The sequence below is a fragment of the Triturus cristatus genome, chromosome 12 (assembly GCF_964204655.1).
Source record: "Triturus cristatus chromosome 12, aTriCri1.1, whole genome shotgun sequence".
Taxonomy (NCBI): Eukaryota; Metazoa; Chordata; class Amphibia; order Caudata; family Salamandridae; genus Triturus; species Triturus cristatus.
The window spans coordinates 140,136,044-140,154,309 of NC_140595.1; the positions used below are offsets into that span (position 1 = coordinate 140,136,044).

At 42.5% G+C, this 18,266-nt stretch overlaps 1 protein-coding gene across 7 annotated transcripts in view; it reads left to right on the top strand.

Moving 5' to 3' along the window:
* Positions 1–18,266, top strand: part of MEF2D (myocyte enhancer factor 2D) — a 415,917-nt gene that overhangs the window by 265,566 nt on the left and 132,085 nt on the right. For all 7 annotated transcript variants that reach the window (XM_085638243.1, XM_085638237.1, XM_085638242.1 and 4 more), the window contains one exon: positions 5,790–6,016. In XM_085638243.1, coding sequence (XP_085494369.1) covers positions 5,963–6,016 — 54 coding nt within the window. In that variant the 5' untranslated portion in view covers positions 5,790–5,962. The remainder of the gene's footprint in view (positions 1–5,789; positions 6,017–18,266) is intronic.

Here is an 18,266-nt window from a genome sequence, read left to right on the forward strand (position 1 = left end):
GGTGTGGAGAATGTCCCTGCGTTATTTTCCAACTTAATAAGATGAAAGACGTCACTATTTGGACATTTGCTGTGGAAACTGAAGAGTCACCAGATTGGATCCCTTTCCTTTTTTGCTTGGAGGTGACTTCACTTCCTCTGCTACTGTTTTTCCAAGTTTCAAGACCTACTTTTTTCAGTGGATGTTTACACGCCCGACTTCTGAGATATCAGAAACCCGTTTTAGGTTGAGGCAAAGAAACGTTGTAGTATTATAATGTTGTAAATCTAGTTGTTACTATAATTACCCAAATGTCAATGTTTCAACTGAGGAAAGATGAAAGTTTGAGGTTGTCATTAAGGTTAATCACAGATCGTGACCGAGTGGCTTAAAACTTGTCAGAGACCTTACGGGCTATGTCACTTTGTCAGCCAAAACAAATTTCTCTAGAGACCTCAAATAGTAATAGATTTTTTCCAGTGTAAGACTCAACGTGATGCAGCTAACATGCTACTAACGTTTTTATTCCAGAAGTTTTAGAGTGATACCAGGTGCAATATTTGCATAATTATTCCCTTTTATTTAGAAGTAATGTTAGAATTTTGCAATCATCTCTGTGGCTTGATGTTTATAGGACAGACCTCAGTAGCCTGCAGGTAATTACAGGGCTAGATTGTTCATCTTGGGCCTTATTACATTTCGAGGAAATGGAAGAAAGATTTTGTGGAGGTACGCCTTTTCCTCTTCCTACGTTTCCTTGTCCATTTCAAGTCATCAATTTGTTTCAGAAACTTTAATGAAGATGCCATCATTATTATTATTATTATTTTTAATTACAGTTCAGACAATCCTAGCTATACACTTTAAACACAAAAGTCGAGTTTTTGGGTAGTCACATATGTCTTATTCTAATATTATAATTAGTACTTGAGTTAAAGTTTTAGTATAGCTATTAGAATGTTAGATGTATTTGGATTCGTTTTGTAGGTTTCACCTACCAGACAGCGCAAGTTGTTTCATAGCAAAAGACCTTTGTGAGCTTAATAAAAACTTACATCAGTTTTCTATGCCCGCCCATTGCTTACTCTTCTTGTTGGCTTTATTATCACTTTTATTTACGTACTTCTTATTCGATGCCTTTTGTGTTTGTTCCTCCCATGAGGATAGCCTCTTTACCATTGAGTGACTGACTTGTATTCTTCTACTGCTCACTTTCGGGGACATGCTTTTTATCTTTTTGGTTAATTACTCAGTGAGGTTAAAAGTTTTCCTGCTCTCTCACTTCTTTGCACTGCCCACCTGCCAAAAAAAACCACTTCCTGTGCTCAGTATTGCTCTCTTGCTCATGTGCTTCTCTCCTCTCTAGCTCTCTCATGTTCTTCACCCCCACCAAACTCAACCCCACCCTCCCTCCATGTTTCTCTGTCCCTTTTGTGTCTCTCCCCCTGCCCCCTGAGTTGCTCTCTCCCTTGTGTTCACCTTTTCCCCACCTCCGACCACTTACCTTTATTTTTCATCATCCCATCCCCGCCCAATTGCTCCCCCGCCCGCTACTTTATTGCCCGCACAGTCTATGTTTTATTTTAAGAAATATTGTGGGGTTTTTGTAAGGCCATGCATCAAGTTGCTGCCCTGCTTTCCACCTTTAAATAAAGTGCTTTTTCATTTCCATGCAGAAATGGTAGTTTTTTAAAATAAAAAAACACCGGTGTCATTTTGTAAGCGTGTGCATGCACCATCTTGCATGCTTTTAACTACAAAATGACGGGGTCAGCAGCCACTTTTTTGTTTTGTAGTCTTTTGACTTAATTCCGCACCGTCTTTGCTAAACATGCTTTTTGCTGACGCTGCAAAGCATCGACAAACAGCATTGGCAAAGCCAGTAGGTCCAAAAAGTAAGCTCTATAGGCTTTTGTAACAGCTGTTTGATCTCACCTACTAGACAGCGCATCCTAGCTGGACTGTTCGCTTACACTGGCCTTGGAACTTTCCCATTGCTTAACGTTCGTTGGCTCCATTATCACTCTCATTTATTGCTTCTTATTCGTTAGCATGTGTGGGCTTTTCTTCCTTGTCTTGTGTTTGCCCCTCTTTTGGAGCATGGACGCATTACTGTGTCCTTACACTGCTTGCTTTTTCAGGGGCTATTTTTTAGGTCTCGCCTGACCCAGCGCATGCGCTGGTCTGGCGAGACTTATTGAGAGGGCTCCAAAAAGTGCTACCAGGCCAGCCTAGAGCTACAGTGCATGTGCGCGGGCGCGCGCGCCTCGTTTTACCGCGATTACTTTCACTTTCGGCCGCTTTGATGTTTGATCGGATCGGATCGCGGTCACTTTCACTTCCGCGGCCGCACGGCCGCTTTGCATAGCCAATAGGTCTCGCTTTTGGGACCTTATAAGTATTTAGTTACGCAACTGTTGCATGGCTAAACACTTATAAGGTCCCAAAGGCGAGACCTATTGGCTATGCCAATGCTTGTTTCTTTTTGTGTAAGCACTCTGTGAGAGTGCATGTTGTCTCCAGATGTCTACACACTGCTTTTCTTTCCCTCGCTGCACTGCTGTCTCTTGCCTGTGTGCGTCTCTCCCGCCTCCCCTTTGTGATGCGCTTGCCCTTGTGTTCTCCAGTCTCCCACTTTGCTTTTTTGCCCGTATGCTTTTACCCTCTCCCAGCTCCAAATACTCCCTTCACAATGGTCTCCCTCTCACACATTGATCCCCCATGCACACTCCACATTACTTCAGTATACCCTCCTGCGCTCTCCGTGTTGCTTCCGGCACCATGTTATGCTTTAGTCCCCACCGGCCCGCGTGTTGCTTCAGCGTCCCCTTCCTTGTTGTTTCGGCAACTTCATGCCTAGGTTGCTTCCCCACAACAGTTTTTCAAATATATATATTTTTTTCTTTTTAATTGCTGAGCTGATTTTGACCGACATTTCATTTTATAGGCACGTGCATGCTTGGTGCGCATGCCACAGTATGATTCAGTTGTTTTTATTTTTAAAGTAGGCATGTTTCACTGCATCAGAGATGTTATGCAGCATAATTAAAAATCATTGATAAACCCAGTATGTTGAAAAAGGAGAGGTCGTTTTGTTGTGGCACTGCCAGTTTTGCATTTTGAGGCTGCTCATGTGCAGAGGTGACTTACTGTTGTGTCTGTGGTGGGCTCTTGTACATGTTTGTTGCAGATGTTGCTCGGCCTTTTATAGTAAAATTACCATAGGAGAGTGGTTTTCCTAGAAACGTGTATATCCTACATATGGCATTCATTTTAGGTGAATGGCTCTGCTTGAATGTGCTTGAAAATAAGGAAGGCAATATCATTTTTTTTCAGAGTGGACGGGCTAAAATATTGCTGCTCTTGTTGGAAATGTAATGCAAAAGAAAGGGCACGCTTGTATATTAGGGGAGGAAGATTTTATTTTTTATAAATGTGAGTTTTTGCTTTTTTCTGTTGATAGCATTGTTTTTTTACTGGAAGTCAATATGGATATCATTTTTCAAACAGCATTGAAAGTATTTACACTGTGTAAATAAACCACAATTAGTAGTGGCGGTATCCCAAACTGCACACAGCTGTCTGGCACTGTTAAAACATCAAACACGAATCACCATTGAACAAGGTTTTAATTAAAAATCGAAGGCTGCAAAGCCTTCAATAGGCCAAAGTTTCGTGTGTGGTACAAGAACTCTCCATCCGCTCTCAACATTCACCTCTTTACATCTTGTGATCCTGCGCATATTACCCAATCTCCTTGCACTTTAGGACCTCAACTGAAAGAGGTAGAGGCAGGGTAACCACCCTTGGTATCATTTACTGGCCAGTATATTTTGGTATTTAAAAACTATTGCAATGTAATACTGTCGTGAATTCTCGGTTGATAGAATAAAACCTGAAAATGTCATTACATTATTTTTAATTCATCTGGAACATTGTGAGCAGTTATCAAATTAGCCATGACATATGTTTAGGTCGAGGTGCAGAAAGCCACAGGTCTCAGGAATTAGGTTATAATGTCCGTGGATTTCATTTCATCCACTCCAACCCCCACTTGTCTGGTTGTTTTGTGCAAATCAGCCCAAATGCATGTGTGCAGAGAGTGAAATGCAAGCATTGTTTAGGTTTTATTGTATTGTTTTTCTGGGAAGGCTGCAGACCGCCTCTCTCCTCGCCTGCATGGGTTGTTGGCGCCCATCGCCTGCCATCTGCCTTGTACTGTGAGGGTCTTAGCATCAGTGACTTGAAGGGCCGTGTGGGGTATACTCTCACCTGGCCCCGGGCATCTGTCTGCTTGCTCCTTCCTTCTTTAAAGGTTTCATAAACAGGAGTGGGGGGACGAGGTCAGCACATTTGGCCCACCCCCTTCAGAAAAGTAAGGACTCGGCCACTTATGGAAGGAAGAACCCTCTAAATGCATACTGGCCTCATTTAATACAGATGTAAACAAAGCCGCGAGGGGGGGGGGGGAGGCATACATCGCTTGGTGTAGCATCAGCTGCCCTTTTACAGAAAATCGTCTTAATAAATGTATTCATAAAACAAACTCTTTGACATTGCGGTTGTGTCATTGCCAGAGTCCTTTATTCCTTATATCTTGTGCTGTCAATGCAAATACGCCAGAGAACACTTTCTGTTGGTACTATTAACATTGTGAAATCATCACTACTCCCCTTTGTAGTCAGTTTGTGCAGGAAGGGATATGTTTTTACATTTTTAATGTTGGGATTATTTTAAACTTTACGTCATCGCACCATGAACCATTGGGATATTTTTGTTACAGTTCTGTGGACTCTCTATTAGTATTTTCTGAATACTTACACTGCTCTTCAAGTCAGAAAGAAAAAACTTTGTATATTTCTTGTATTATGCGCTGGTGGTTATGTATCCTTTGTAGCGCAACAGTAAATTATGCATTTGAATAAAATAGCACTTTAAAATATGCTTTTTATTATTGCAGTGTTTCAGTAAATATCCTTTTACAGTTAATTGCTACTATTTGTTATTGAATTGAAGAATTAGATGCTCTTAGTAATCATGTTCAAACGATGCAAGTAATTAGCGGTGTGCACCGTGATTTGTATAGTTATATCGTTATAATTAGAGGTAGACCGCAAGAATCCTGATGTGAGGGCTGAGGGTGAAGGGCGGGAGCCGGAGACAAGGTATTTTCCATTTGAGGAGTACCCTGAGGGGGTGGGATTACCGAGTACACTTATTTTTCTTCGTTTGGGGTATGATTTTTTTTTATCTTGAGCGTAAAACTCAACTAGGTACACTCTATCAGGGGTCAGTCATGGGTCTCCTCCATTGCTGTTCATATGAGACAGTTGAGTAGTGGTAGAAAGGGGGTACGTAGAGTGACCCATAAGTACTATCAAGTTGTGGACCTGTCGCCATCCACAACTTGATATTTTCCACCTTGAGATGTTGCGTTTTTCCGTGACTTCTCAGGCCGTGGTCTTATAGAACACTTATTCGTCATTCTATTGAAAGTCATTCACATTACAATTTTAGAGCTGTTTCCAGTTACATGCACATCCATCTATCCACGACTTGGAGATACTTTTCAAGTTTTTAAGGAGCTTTTGTTTTGATTGGGGTAAAAACAAATCGGATACTTCAGCAGGTTGGGTGCCCTGTGCTGTCAAGCACCGCTCTTTATTATAAAGGGCAGATGCTTCGCCCCTCTAAGAGTCCGTTTGATCAGAAGTTAGGTTTGCTTTAGGAGTTTAAATGTGAAACTAGAACATCTGTTCAAGAGAAACGTTTTTTTTTTAATATAACATATCTGTTTCTTATTTCCTCAGCATTAAACACATCAGGAGCAGCTGGACATAGTAAGAGACCAGAGAATACCATGAACTGAGGAAGAAGAATCCGGCACTGCAAAAAAAATAATTTATGAACGCATTTTAAAAAAAAAAGCTTGGCAATACGTGTCCACAAAGTTGTCGCCTGGCGGTGAGGATTTCCAGCGAAGATGGGGAGAAAAAAGATCCAGATACAGCGGATCACAGATGAGCGGAACCGACAGGTCAGAAAACCGAGCCCGCGCGGCTGATTTGTTATTCGCTGGCGCTCCATGTTACACGCCGTAATGTTGCATTATCAGGCAGTACTCGGGCTCAGCGCTGCATCCTCTTGCCATCTCCATAGTGATTTAGTCCTTCAAAACCTAATGCTGTAGTGAAAGAAGTCCAATAGAAATTGAACCCGCAGCCTTTGAGGTTGAAGTAGTTTGAAACGTTCAGTTTTTCAGTAATGTAGCTAAAGTGTGTGCACAGTGTGCCTTGAATTAAGGGGAATTAGGCTGTACTTTCAAACCTCTCTTTCTCATGGAAACAATTCATCTATTCACTTGTCCTCATGATCCGCTTCGTGATGACAGCGGTGCAGAACACTTTGTATCGCTGCTCTTATCAACATCCATCCCATAGTCACCTCTGCTAACCCCAACTCTCTGGTATGCATCAGTCTTTCACCTACCCCCTTATCAGCTTGTCCTGTAAAACACCTCTGTCATCCACCAGTATTTTCAAACAATTCACCTAATTTCTCAGTTGACTTGTCACTGCTCCGTCAAATATCTTTCAGGGTATCCCCACATGCACACAACATGTGCATCAGGAAGTTGCCATCTTCTGCTTCTACCAGTATCAGACCCCTCACACTACTACCCTTACCTGTCTTCCTGGTCCCAAATATATTTCTGATTGATTCAGACTGCAACTTGCCACCCCTTGAATGGCTCTAGTCATGTGCTTTTCATGCTCCCGCACCAGATGTCCCTCCATCTTTGAAGACGGGTCTTATTGTCTGACGTTGGTGCGGTTATAATGTTATGGAATATTGCTGCTGTTCTTCACCTTCTAACTTCCGAGGACCCCCCAACCCCCACTATGTTACTACTGGCAACCAGGGACCCCCCACCCTAAGCCACTTATATGTTGTGAACCTCAAAACAATACACAGAAATACAGTAAAAAATATTGATTGAATAGATATACAGATTATTAAATATTTTATTTAATTCACAAACTATGGAAAAAAATTGCATTTCTGTAGTGTTGGGACTTTTCAAAATGTGGATTTATTTCCAAAAGCTAAGGCTGTTTTCTAAATGCTATTATATTAATTTTTCTGTTATGCTCCTAATGTGTGTTCTATTACTGTGCCCGTGTTACACCTACAAATATAGCTAACGAAACCAACTTTTTAATCTCCATTTTTAAATTTCTTCACTTTCAGAGCATTCTAACAATTTTAATTTAACATTTTGCTTTTTTATGTATGCATGCATTATTTATCATCCAATAATATTCAATTATGTAAACAGTTGAATACTGCTAGTAGCCCGCAGAGCATAGGTTAATTGTATTGTATTGTAATTGTATTGTAATTGCATTTATATAGCGCTTACTACCCCTGACAAGGCCTCAAGGCGCTTTTTCGGCGAATAGCACACTACTCCGGGACCCATAAAGGATTAGTGTTGAATTAGTATAGTGAAATATGAACGTAATTAAAGTGGTGGATAGATTAGTCAGTTATTTGGATTCAGAAGGATAGCGGAAGGATAGAAGAGGATAAAAGGTTTGTATTTATATAGCGCTTGTTACCCCTGATGGATGCATGAACATCCTCGTGCAAATTGATAGAAGAAACATATCCACATTAGCATCAATCACGATTAACTTACAGAGAAAGTCCAACCTTCAAAAATTAAATGACTGCTACGGTACTTTTTTATTAGCAGTACTTTAAAACTATAAAGGACATAAGATGAGGAAATTGAACATCGGGTTTATAAGTATGGTAGTATTTTTTTGTTCCAAATACTCCTTTCCATTTGATGAGACCTCTTACATAGTTGAAAAGCTGAATAAATTATGCCATTTTCTTTAGCAATCCTTATGTTTTTTAAAGAGTCACTTCTTAATATAAGCATATTTATAACATTATATAATTGATATCAAACGCCAAATATAGACATTCATATATTACCAAAAATGGAACTTATACATCAATAATCTATAATACTTTCATTTTAAAGGCCACCTGCACATTGTTCATCTAATATTTACAAGAAGATGACTGTAAATTAGAAGAGGGATTTCTGGGGAAAAACACACACTAGAGACCCATAGACAAGACCTCATGATACAAAAGAGGAGAAACCTAAATTAATTAATAATCTATGATATATTGTGGTACAAAATTACCGGTAACCCAAACAAATCATCAGAGTTCTCCAAAATGTCCTCGCATTTTTCTTTTTGACATTTCCTTAGGAAGACAATTTCTTGTATCTTGTGGTTTGTGTCTTGCATAGATCTGTCCACTCCACAAACTTTCAACCTGTAACCTACTGAATACGCTAACTGATACAGCCATGAACTTTGACCTACCACTGAGGGTTTGTGAATAGATTAGTCTTCTAGTTTTTCACATTCAATTTTTTTATGTTAATTATATCCAATTCTTATCCAAATTATTAGTGCAACCTGAAAGTGATTATTTGCCAGGAATCAAGAACAACTGTTTAAAATGTTGTGTCTTTATTGGCCCGTGTTAACTGTTCCACAGAGGGGTGTACATGTTATCACTACATGTCATTAATTATATTTACCTTTACTGTTGTGTTGTCAATCTAAACCTCATGGTCACAGAATCTTACTCCATATTCAATTTATGTATCGTTCTTTTTATTTAAGTGACTGAAACATACATGTAGTCAACATTATACGTCTGTGCCCTTGAGCATTTAAGGACGATTCCTTCATCGTAGGGCAATTCTGTACATTTCTTGATTCATCAATTTTCCGCTGTCACCTTTTGGCATCTCTGCCGCAACGACTCCTTACAAGCAACTGTACAGCGTTGATTTCATTTTATCCGATTTGTTCCTGGTTTCGATTTTCCAGAAATGAATGCTACATTTCTAAGTTCTATTAGCACTTGTCTTACATCAATATTATGCACTGTTCCACTACGTATCCACCAAGTCACCCTTACCCTGTCTTTCCTGCAGTTAGAAACAGCCTTGTTAGATGGTGAATCCCTCAAACAAATATTATTGTTGAAATACAACACAGGACTAGATATAAGCATGAGAAGACATTGCTTTGTCCATGCTTGTTTGAATGTCCTTTAATGAATTTTTGGCTTGTGAATGCTGGATGACCTGAGCTTTCTGCTCTTTTTTTGTGCCCCTTTTCTTAAAGTTTAATAGCTGTTTAATAGTTATTAACATCATGGCAGCGTGAATTAGTTGAAAATGGTTATAAATGTAATTTTCTTCTGAAGGGGGGGGGGGGGGTCACAAAATATGGTTTGCCCGAAGCCCCAAAAATCTTTAAAATAGCATTGCAGGCCAGGTATGAAAAGCTCATCCAGTACTCGGTTTTCCTGTATTTTGGAAGCAAAATTTGCAATTCTCTGAACAAAAAGAATGTACGCGGACAGAATGACTTCCTGCCCTGACCTGGGACAGCGTGGAACCTCTGTATATCCATGACTGTCTGCAGAGATGAAGAATTGAGCCACTTACGTAAACTAAAGACAAAAAACATTTTCACTTGGCAGATAAAAAAGGCCCTGACTGAGGTTTCCAGCCAACCCATGCAAAGCGCGCGGAGACAGTTTTGCACATCCAGGTGCGCATCTGTATCGCTCCACTTCCTCCCTGCTGACTTTCAAGCTTTGAAAGCGGCGGGAGAGATGGATACAGAGCCCCCGCCCAGCACCCCGCGCATGGCAGACTGTGAAACAGATCAAAGCTGGCAGCTGAATCTGCAGTTTTTTTTTAAGTGGTAATGGAAAAATGTCAAAGGGCATATCATATTTGATATAGCTAATGAAATGAGAAAAAAATCAAGATAAAAAGAAATCGCTCTTGGCAACAGCGGAGCATTTCTCAAATGGTTCTATACCCATCGGCTAGCCTCCCATCAGGACCTTGACAAAGTCCCCGTCTGTGTCCCATGTCGGGCGCCATTGTCGTATGCACCCGCTGTACATGTTATTATAAAAATCAGGTTCGCTGATTATATGACATCGACCAGATCTGTTGTTATAAATGTTGTAACTCGTAATATTATCTTATTCAATTCTACTTCTATTCACCATTTCACAATTGAAAATTGAATAAAGTATTATTCCAGGAAAATCGGGTTCTGATTGTGTCGCTTCTCGAAGGTTGAGAATTGTGGTGTCCGCGTTAAGTTGTCTAAATTAAAATATAGTACTGAAAATATATCTTAACTTAAAGGGTAGCAACCAATTTAAAATTAAACATTACATTTGGTCTTTTAACTCTGATTGTAATCTTAGAAATAGTCAACAAAAAATAACTTCTTGAATGAGATTTCCAAATTTTTATCAAAAGTTTCCATTCGTTTCAAGGGATTTTTTTTCTTCTTTACTTGGTCATTGTACGCATCTTTGTGAAAATCTCCTCCAAGGTCACACCGATGGCAACATAACCTGGCAATAACAAGGCAAAGGGATAGTCAATATCCTCGAATTTGGGGAGTTGGCTTCATAAGTTAAGAGTGGAAAAGGGATGAGGAGAGATCTTCCTAGTAAGGACATGAGACTCATAGAAACAAAGAATGGGCTTGCGGTCCACTAAGGCGAAAGTACTCAGGGGCCATTGACACGCCAGGAAGAGTTAACAGAGTACATCCAGAGGCTTCAAATAAGCTTCATCGCCAGGAGGAAGTGGGACTAGCCTTATACTTGATTAAGATATAAAATGCTTGAAAATGACGCTCTTGAAGGTACGGGTGAAATAGCAAATGATTACTACTGCGTGCGGGCCTGTAGGACTTAGTGTTAGAGGACTTGCCTTATGTTGCCAGAAACCTCCCACTTCTCAGACAAGCTGCAGTTATGAACTAATCAAGTTAGAATTAAATGAATGTTATTAATCCAATGAGATGAAGTGAAAGTCATATTCAGTATGGCATATTTTTATAGATATCTAGGACGATCTTCAATTATATTTAAAATAAAAACGTTCTTTCATGCACAGAAACCGAGGGCTCGGGATGAGGTAGCCATGCTTGACATGATGTTCTTTGGCATGTGTGTGCCCTTCAGTATGAGACATGATCAGTGGGAGTGGCCTTGAGCCTATGGGGAGTGGCTTTTGTCTTAAAGGGGCATGATTTTCTTGAAGAAGGAGGCGGCCATTGTTCAGAAATGGAAGAGCAACTTGGATAGAAAGAAAGTTACCTTACTCAGGAATGCGATGACACTAGGCAGTGAGTGAGTGCCTTGAATGTTCGTGAAATTGAGGGAACTTGTGCGACAGCAGAAAGGTAGCGTTGAGTACGAGTGGCCTTTGGCAGATAGGATGCTTATGTGTTTGAGGCCTTGAGTCTAACATGAAGAAACCAAAGGTTCAGATACTTGCTCTGCTATTGTGTGATTGACAGCAAATGCCTCAGAGATAACTAGTTCTCAGCAAGCAGTGTTGTAGTTAGTTTCCCACCTCCTCGTGCCATAATATCTTACGTAGAACTGGTTTTGAGCGAATGGCTACATGGAACTTGCAGAAATGTGATCTGTGACAGGTTGATGCCCGAGATCCCTTGCATTATTGACTCCTTCTTCAGGACCAGAGATAGTCCGTGCTGCAGAGTGTCACTAACTTGTAGCGAGACTGCAATTACTTGTAGTCTGTATTCGTACACATTGTGCCCAGCGAAATTAACACCAGGTCTTCAGACGCAGATAGTATCTGGAGGATGTGGCGTAACGGCCAGAGCTGCCAACTTTGGACCTGAGGAACCAGGTTCAAGTCTCGTCTCAAAATCCTGTGATTCTGGGCAAATTACTTAATCTTCCAGTGCCTACAAAAATGAATTTGTCCCTGTGTAATGTAACTGGTGCTTCTGTAAAAGGCTCCAGTACATTTGGGTTGAGTTTGTGCTATATAAAAAGAGAAAAAAAAATCCTTTTACCCTAAAAATAATTTCTCTTGTTAGCTAGTAATGTAAGAGCTGACGTTGAACACACTTAAAACCTGATATTTACTTTACATTTATCATCCGTGACCGCTTCCAAAGTAACCTTTTTCCCCAACTCAGAATTACAGTTCATGTAGATATCCGAAAATATTCAGATAGAAATGGGAAATTGTAAGCTTTCATGGTGGAACGGTATAAATAGGTATTTTCACACAGTCGGAGCAGCATGTCTGAGATGTGGGGAGATGGGAGCGGAGTTTCTGCACATGTCCTGTAGTTGCCCGTTGCTCACGGCCTCCTGGGTAGAGGTCACAAACATGGTTGCAGATATCAATGAGAGAGAAGTCCCTGCACCCCAGGACACAGCTTAATAAGTTGGTTCCCACACACTGCTAAGACCAAGGCCACAAGTGGGTTTCAAGACTTGGCTTTTATTCTTGCCATACGGGAAATGTCTAGGAATTGGACGGCTCCTGGGGGACCCCGAGCGGCAACATGGCGCAGAGAGCTAGCGAGGTGGGTGGTATATGAAGGTGCAGTACTGCTCCGAAAGGCTTGATGTGGCCGCGGCTCCTTCGATATGGCCAGGCCCTGGAAGGCGCTAGGAGATTGTATAAGAGATCCAGATCCCCCCATCACCTGGTATTCCCTTAGCGGTGACTCCTTAGCAATGCCGGAATGTTTGAGCCATTGAATGCTGTTGCCTGTACTCCGATAGGCCGACACCAGACTACAAATTATGTTTGCCAGCTACCTGGTATTGATCGCAATGGGACGATTCCAAATAGGACACAAGCGTTCGATGTGCTGATCTATGTGGGGGAGGTGGGTGGGCGATGTGGGGCAAGATTTCCTAGTTATTACAGGTGATATTATATTGCTCAGCTTGTGTAAGATGGTGAGGTTGCTGTTCTTACTTCTGTTGCTCGTTGCTTGACGATGATGGAAAATCAATAGAGTCTGTTTTAAAACAAATGCATGGTGGAAAGGCATCTATGCAACCTCGATATTGGAGAGCCAGCTTTGAGACCGAGTCCTTTATAGGAATGGATGTAAACTTTCTCAGAACACTTACCGCTGATCTATTTTAGCACCAACTCTGCCGTCTGCACAATGCTTGTTCCTCATAGCACCATAAACAACAATTGTAGCATTGTTTGTTGCCATCCAACTGCTGCCTTGGGTTTTCCACACATCAGAACTTGGCTGTATAATTTTCTCGTCTGTGGACGGCGGCCATTGTTCTGCTTTCGCTAGCACCCTCCTCAGGGTGGTATTTGTCTACAACCCTCCATAAGCAGCTCTTTCGTAAAAGTGTGTGCCGCCTTCAAGTGAGCTATCGGCGGCATGGAAAATCGGCCTCAAACCCATGCCGCTGAAATAGTCGTGAACTGACGTTATTGAATTCTTTTGTTATAGTCTGTTTCGGGTTTGTTCAAATCTTTGAAGCTAAGAGAACTGAAGCATAGTGAGCTAGTAATATCCGTAAGACCACATTCATTTTGGGCAAATGTGAAATATTGAATTCCTGCAGCATCAGGATCCAGTTGGCGACTTAGCCGCTAGTTCAGGTGTACTTTATGGAAGCTTTTCTCATAATCCGGCCGTGTTGGCTGAGGTGCAGAGATCCTCTAAGTGTGCTTTTTAAAAAGGTTTGAGTGCATCATGATGTTCGCTGATATCTCTACCTACCTCTAAAACTCATGAGCTCTATGGATGCTAGAGCGATAGCTCATTTTGTTCACCTAGATCGCCTCGAAGGACTCAACAGTTGTGATGATAGGCCGCTGCAAACGCCAGCACCTTCAGCTAAAAGTGTCTGTCTGGAGTAGCCTAAAGGGTTTGTGATGCATGTTCTGACGCAAATTAAACATTGTCTGAAATTAACACTAATTTGGATCCTGAGATACAACGGAATTACCTGAAGCTGAACATGACTTTGGAAGATGCGACTTTTAAAGTTGGGCTCACCTTTTTGTTTTTGTCCCCACAAGGCATCAATACTGAGTTCCGAAATAAACCATGTATGGGGCCTACACTCAGTTAAGGTTTAAGGAAAGGCGAGACAGCAGAAAGCAAGTCTTGTCCTCACACGGTGGCAGAACGTGTCAAAGCTTGAGAACTGTTCATCGTGATTGTCTTGGCTTTTGAAGACAAACTTGTGTTTTCTCCACCACAAGAGCGGGCGAAAGCTGTAAGTTGCAGCAATATAGAAAGTAAATGCGACTACTAGGCATTTGCACTTGCCGCCATACCGAAGAGGGAATAACTTCATAAAATGAATTTTGCTACATCTTGTTGTGGAGAGGATCAACGGTATGGAAGATATCTAATGGCATCGAAAATTCTGAAGCGTTCATGTCTTCATAACCTAAACCTGCCTTGACAAGCATTGGCAACGCCAACAGGTCTGGCTTTAAGAGAATATTGTATGGTAATGTGAAGCAATACAAGTACATTTCATTGGAATGACTATGTATTTGTGTGGAAGCAAAGAACTGTAGAATAATATTGGTTTAGGTTAATAGGCCAGGTGACTGTTGCACTGTCAAGCCAGACCTAAAAATCCATGTAGGTTAATAAATTCTCTGCTTCAATCTGTTCTGCGGCCAGAGAAAAACACCATAAATCATCTAGTTATCTAAGACATTTTAACTGCATTACATTGTAGGTGTGGGCCCTGAAAGGTCAAGCTCAGGCAACTGAATAACCAAAATGATTACAGTTGTGTGGAGGGCAAGCACTTTTTTGTGGATGCACACACCTTCTGCCCAATCAAAATGTACTCATGTTGGTGGAGCCAAGGCCCCTCTTGTGCTGATTTTCACATAATTGTCTAGCGACGGCGGCTGTGTAGTCAAGCCAGGCCATAAAAAATCAGAAAAAGGGTGGATGGTGTACTAAAAACAAAGTGTCTTTATTGAGACCCAAGGAGTGGAGCCGTGTGCCGCAGTACCAATCCTCCGCATAACATCTAGCTGACATAAGACTTTGGGTTCTTCTCAAACCAGTAACAACAGTCCAGCCATGAGGGCTGGCTTCTGATGCGGGAAATCTCAAGACAAACCCACAAAACTCGACAATCATAAGCATCAGCCTACACAACATAACATGGTTGCAGCATGAAAGAAGATTCCATCTAGGGTCCAAGTCAAAAAACAAGTTTGTGGTGCGGGCTGTGGGCGAGGTATTTTAGAGTACCGGTCTCTCTTCTTCTCAACATGCCATGCCTGTAACTCCAGCTATTCTTTTTTATGAACTTTTACTACATTGTGAGTCGACTTCCAGGACGTTAGTAGTGTGTGTGGTTTGTGATAGTGTATTTAGATGTTTCTGTAGCAAGGTTGGTGTGGCGCGTGATTCAAGGGCATGCCATTCCTGCCCTTTGGGGAGGGTGAGGGCAGAGTAAAGGGTTTGCTGCCTCAATGTGTTTCTAGGTAGAGATTGCAGATACATGTGTAGGCCAAGGGCAACAAGGAATATTTTTAAACCCTGAATCCATTCATGCAGCTTTTTAGGTACTTGTTGAAATCTCTTGCTGGATTTAATGTTGAAAGTTAGCTGGTTATGAGACTGACGCGCTCAATCATTTTAAAATTAGTACAGTGACAGGTATTATGTAAAGACGGGCATGTTGTTCTTTTCCCTGCATCGTCCCTGTATTTTTACTTCATTCTCCCGAAGCGTTTATTTTGTCCTCGGCATTTATCAATTGTATTTCTCGCTCTTTAGACTGCGTTTCTTTCAAAGGCAGTGCGCGGTATGAAATGTAAAACCCGTAATTAAGCACCCCTGAACCGGTTCGGTTGTGCAGGCCCTCGGCAAACCGTGTTATGCGGGGCCCTTGATCCGGTTCCGCGGTCCGGGCACTATGCCATGTTGCCCTTCCTGATACTGTGGCCGCTCCGCCCCCCATATTTCACTCGCGTCCACTTGAGATGCCCTCTGCTGTAGCGCAGCGCGCGATAAGAGCAGGCCTGCCACCAATCAGGCGCCCTTATCAGCAATTGAAGACAGGTTAGCCATTCCATTTGGCAACTGCGATAGGGGGAGAAAATCTGTCCAAGTATGGACGCTTGTTTCTCACGTTACCAAAGATTGAAAGTTTCGACTGGATTGGGTAACTCGAACAATCGAAGCTGTCACAGAGAGGGGGCCCTGCCTCCCCCTGACAAACGAGGCTTCAAGGCCGCTCGAACAGTGCAAAGAAAGCCAGGAGCAGCTGTGACGGACAACAAGCACTGGCAAAGCCCCTGGACCTGGCTCTGTGCTTGCACTGAAATGTCCTTTGTGTATAAAAAAGCACGGAGAGCAGGGTCGTCTTTTATTTGAAACCTTATTACGTTGCAGGATGATTGCTGAAGATTACATTGTGTACGAATAGGAGTTAAATACATTTAAGATGAAATGGAGCATGGAGTTGCTATCTGACCAAGAGACATGTTTTAACTCCAGTGGTGATATTTTTTCAAAAATGAGCGTAGAGTAAATAGCGACCCAAGAAGGATGAAGCTGAAGAGTCGCACGACAAGCGCAGAAGTGTGCATGATAGGTCTGGGGGCAGGAGTCACGTCACTGTTTTAGAACAGCCACTGACTGGTTGTTATTCCCATTTCTGTGCGTTGCATCTACAGTTATCTCATGCCGAAATGCTACCCTTCTTCGGTCCTTCCTGGGCCTACGTTGTTGACCCTCGGGCCTGCCTTGGGCAGCTGTCCACCTGTTTCGGACACCCCCGGGCTAGGATATTGCAGCAGGCCAGTATGAGCAAAACTAGGTAAGCCTGGTGTTCTCTGTCTGCCTTTGGTGCCTACTTACCTAAGCGTAACAAGACGGAAAGCTACTTTCTTGCCAATATGCTCTTTCCACCGCACAGTCATGGACAGAGGACCGCCCAAAATCTTCCGCTTCTCCTTTTGGGCGGGGCAGTTAGAATATTTTTTGAGGGTCAAAGTTCCCTTGCTAGAAGGAGGACAAGATGGCGGCCGACAGCGTTTCCTGGGATGGGAGGGCAAGGGTTCGGGCGGGCACCATTTCCCTTTACTAGCTGTAGTCCCACCCTCTACCCTTCTTCCTTAGGATGGAGCTGTGGTGTAACACAGCTCACTCACCCATGAGGGAGATATAGCTACAACACCCAGCCAAGCCATCAGCAAACGTGCGTTGAATCCAAAGCAGGTCTGTCCTCCCTCGTTTCATCTCTGGTGCAGCTCAGTCCCATGCTGGCACGTTTCTGATGAAGTATACCAAACAGGGTTTATTTTCTAGAAATAAAAAATGAAGTTGAGGTGGACGGCGTTCCAAGGGTTTCGTTAAAGCCATCCACCGGTCAGAAACCAGGGCTCCCTCCACTGGATTCCACCTCCTGCCACTTTCTTCCCCCGCCCTGCCACTTTCTTCCCCCGCCCTGTCTCTTTATCATAATCTTTTTTCAACCCTCCTGTCTCCCTCCGTCGCTGTTTCCACATTTTTTTTCCTCCTCCTTTCTCCTTTTCAGCCTTTCTCATTTCTTTTTTTTTTTTTTTTTTTTTGGAAACCTTTATTACAGAATTCAAACGATATACAAAGATGGGCCTACAACCTTCGGGCCGGCCGCTAGTAAACAGTATGAGCATAGAATACAGTCAGTAAACAGTCGCTGCAGCGTGAGAGAGGTCACAGGAGTTGAAAGAAGCGTTGGCGGCCACACCGTCCGGACCCCCCACATGGCGGTTCCATTTTTATATAAGAAACGACAAACAAATCCACAAGGCAGCCAAAAGTCAAAGCAACAGTATGAGCTCCCCTGGGGAGGACCCTAACGATCCACAGGAATAGCGGGGGGGGATAGGAGACAAAGTGGACTCAAAGCCCAGAACCAAGGCGACAAGCAGACTAAGGAGACGGGGCCAGTGCCAGATCAGGCGTCAGCGGCGGGGGCCTTTCTCATTTCTAACTCTGGGTCAAAGTTTGAAAATGAAAGATAGGTCTCAGTGCCTAAAAAAGACATGGTCTTCTGAAAGCAGTCTCTCTTCCATCTTTCCTCCAAAAATCACAGAATTCTTCCCACAAGGGAGCAGTGGTCTCTAATGTCTCAGGCAGAAACATTTGAGGCTGCCATGGACTATATATAGTACACACTGGGCTGTTGGGTGACAGAGACTTGCACGTTTCTAATACACAGTCGATTATTTTGCAACCGCTGGACTCTAGTATTAGGCCTTCATGCTACACTTGGGTCGCATCAAAGCAAAAAACTATGCTATCACTGCCTGCAGCACCAAAGTACACCAACTTTGTTATGCTTCGGTGGGTAGGTTGGTGTGGGGG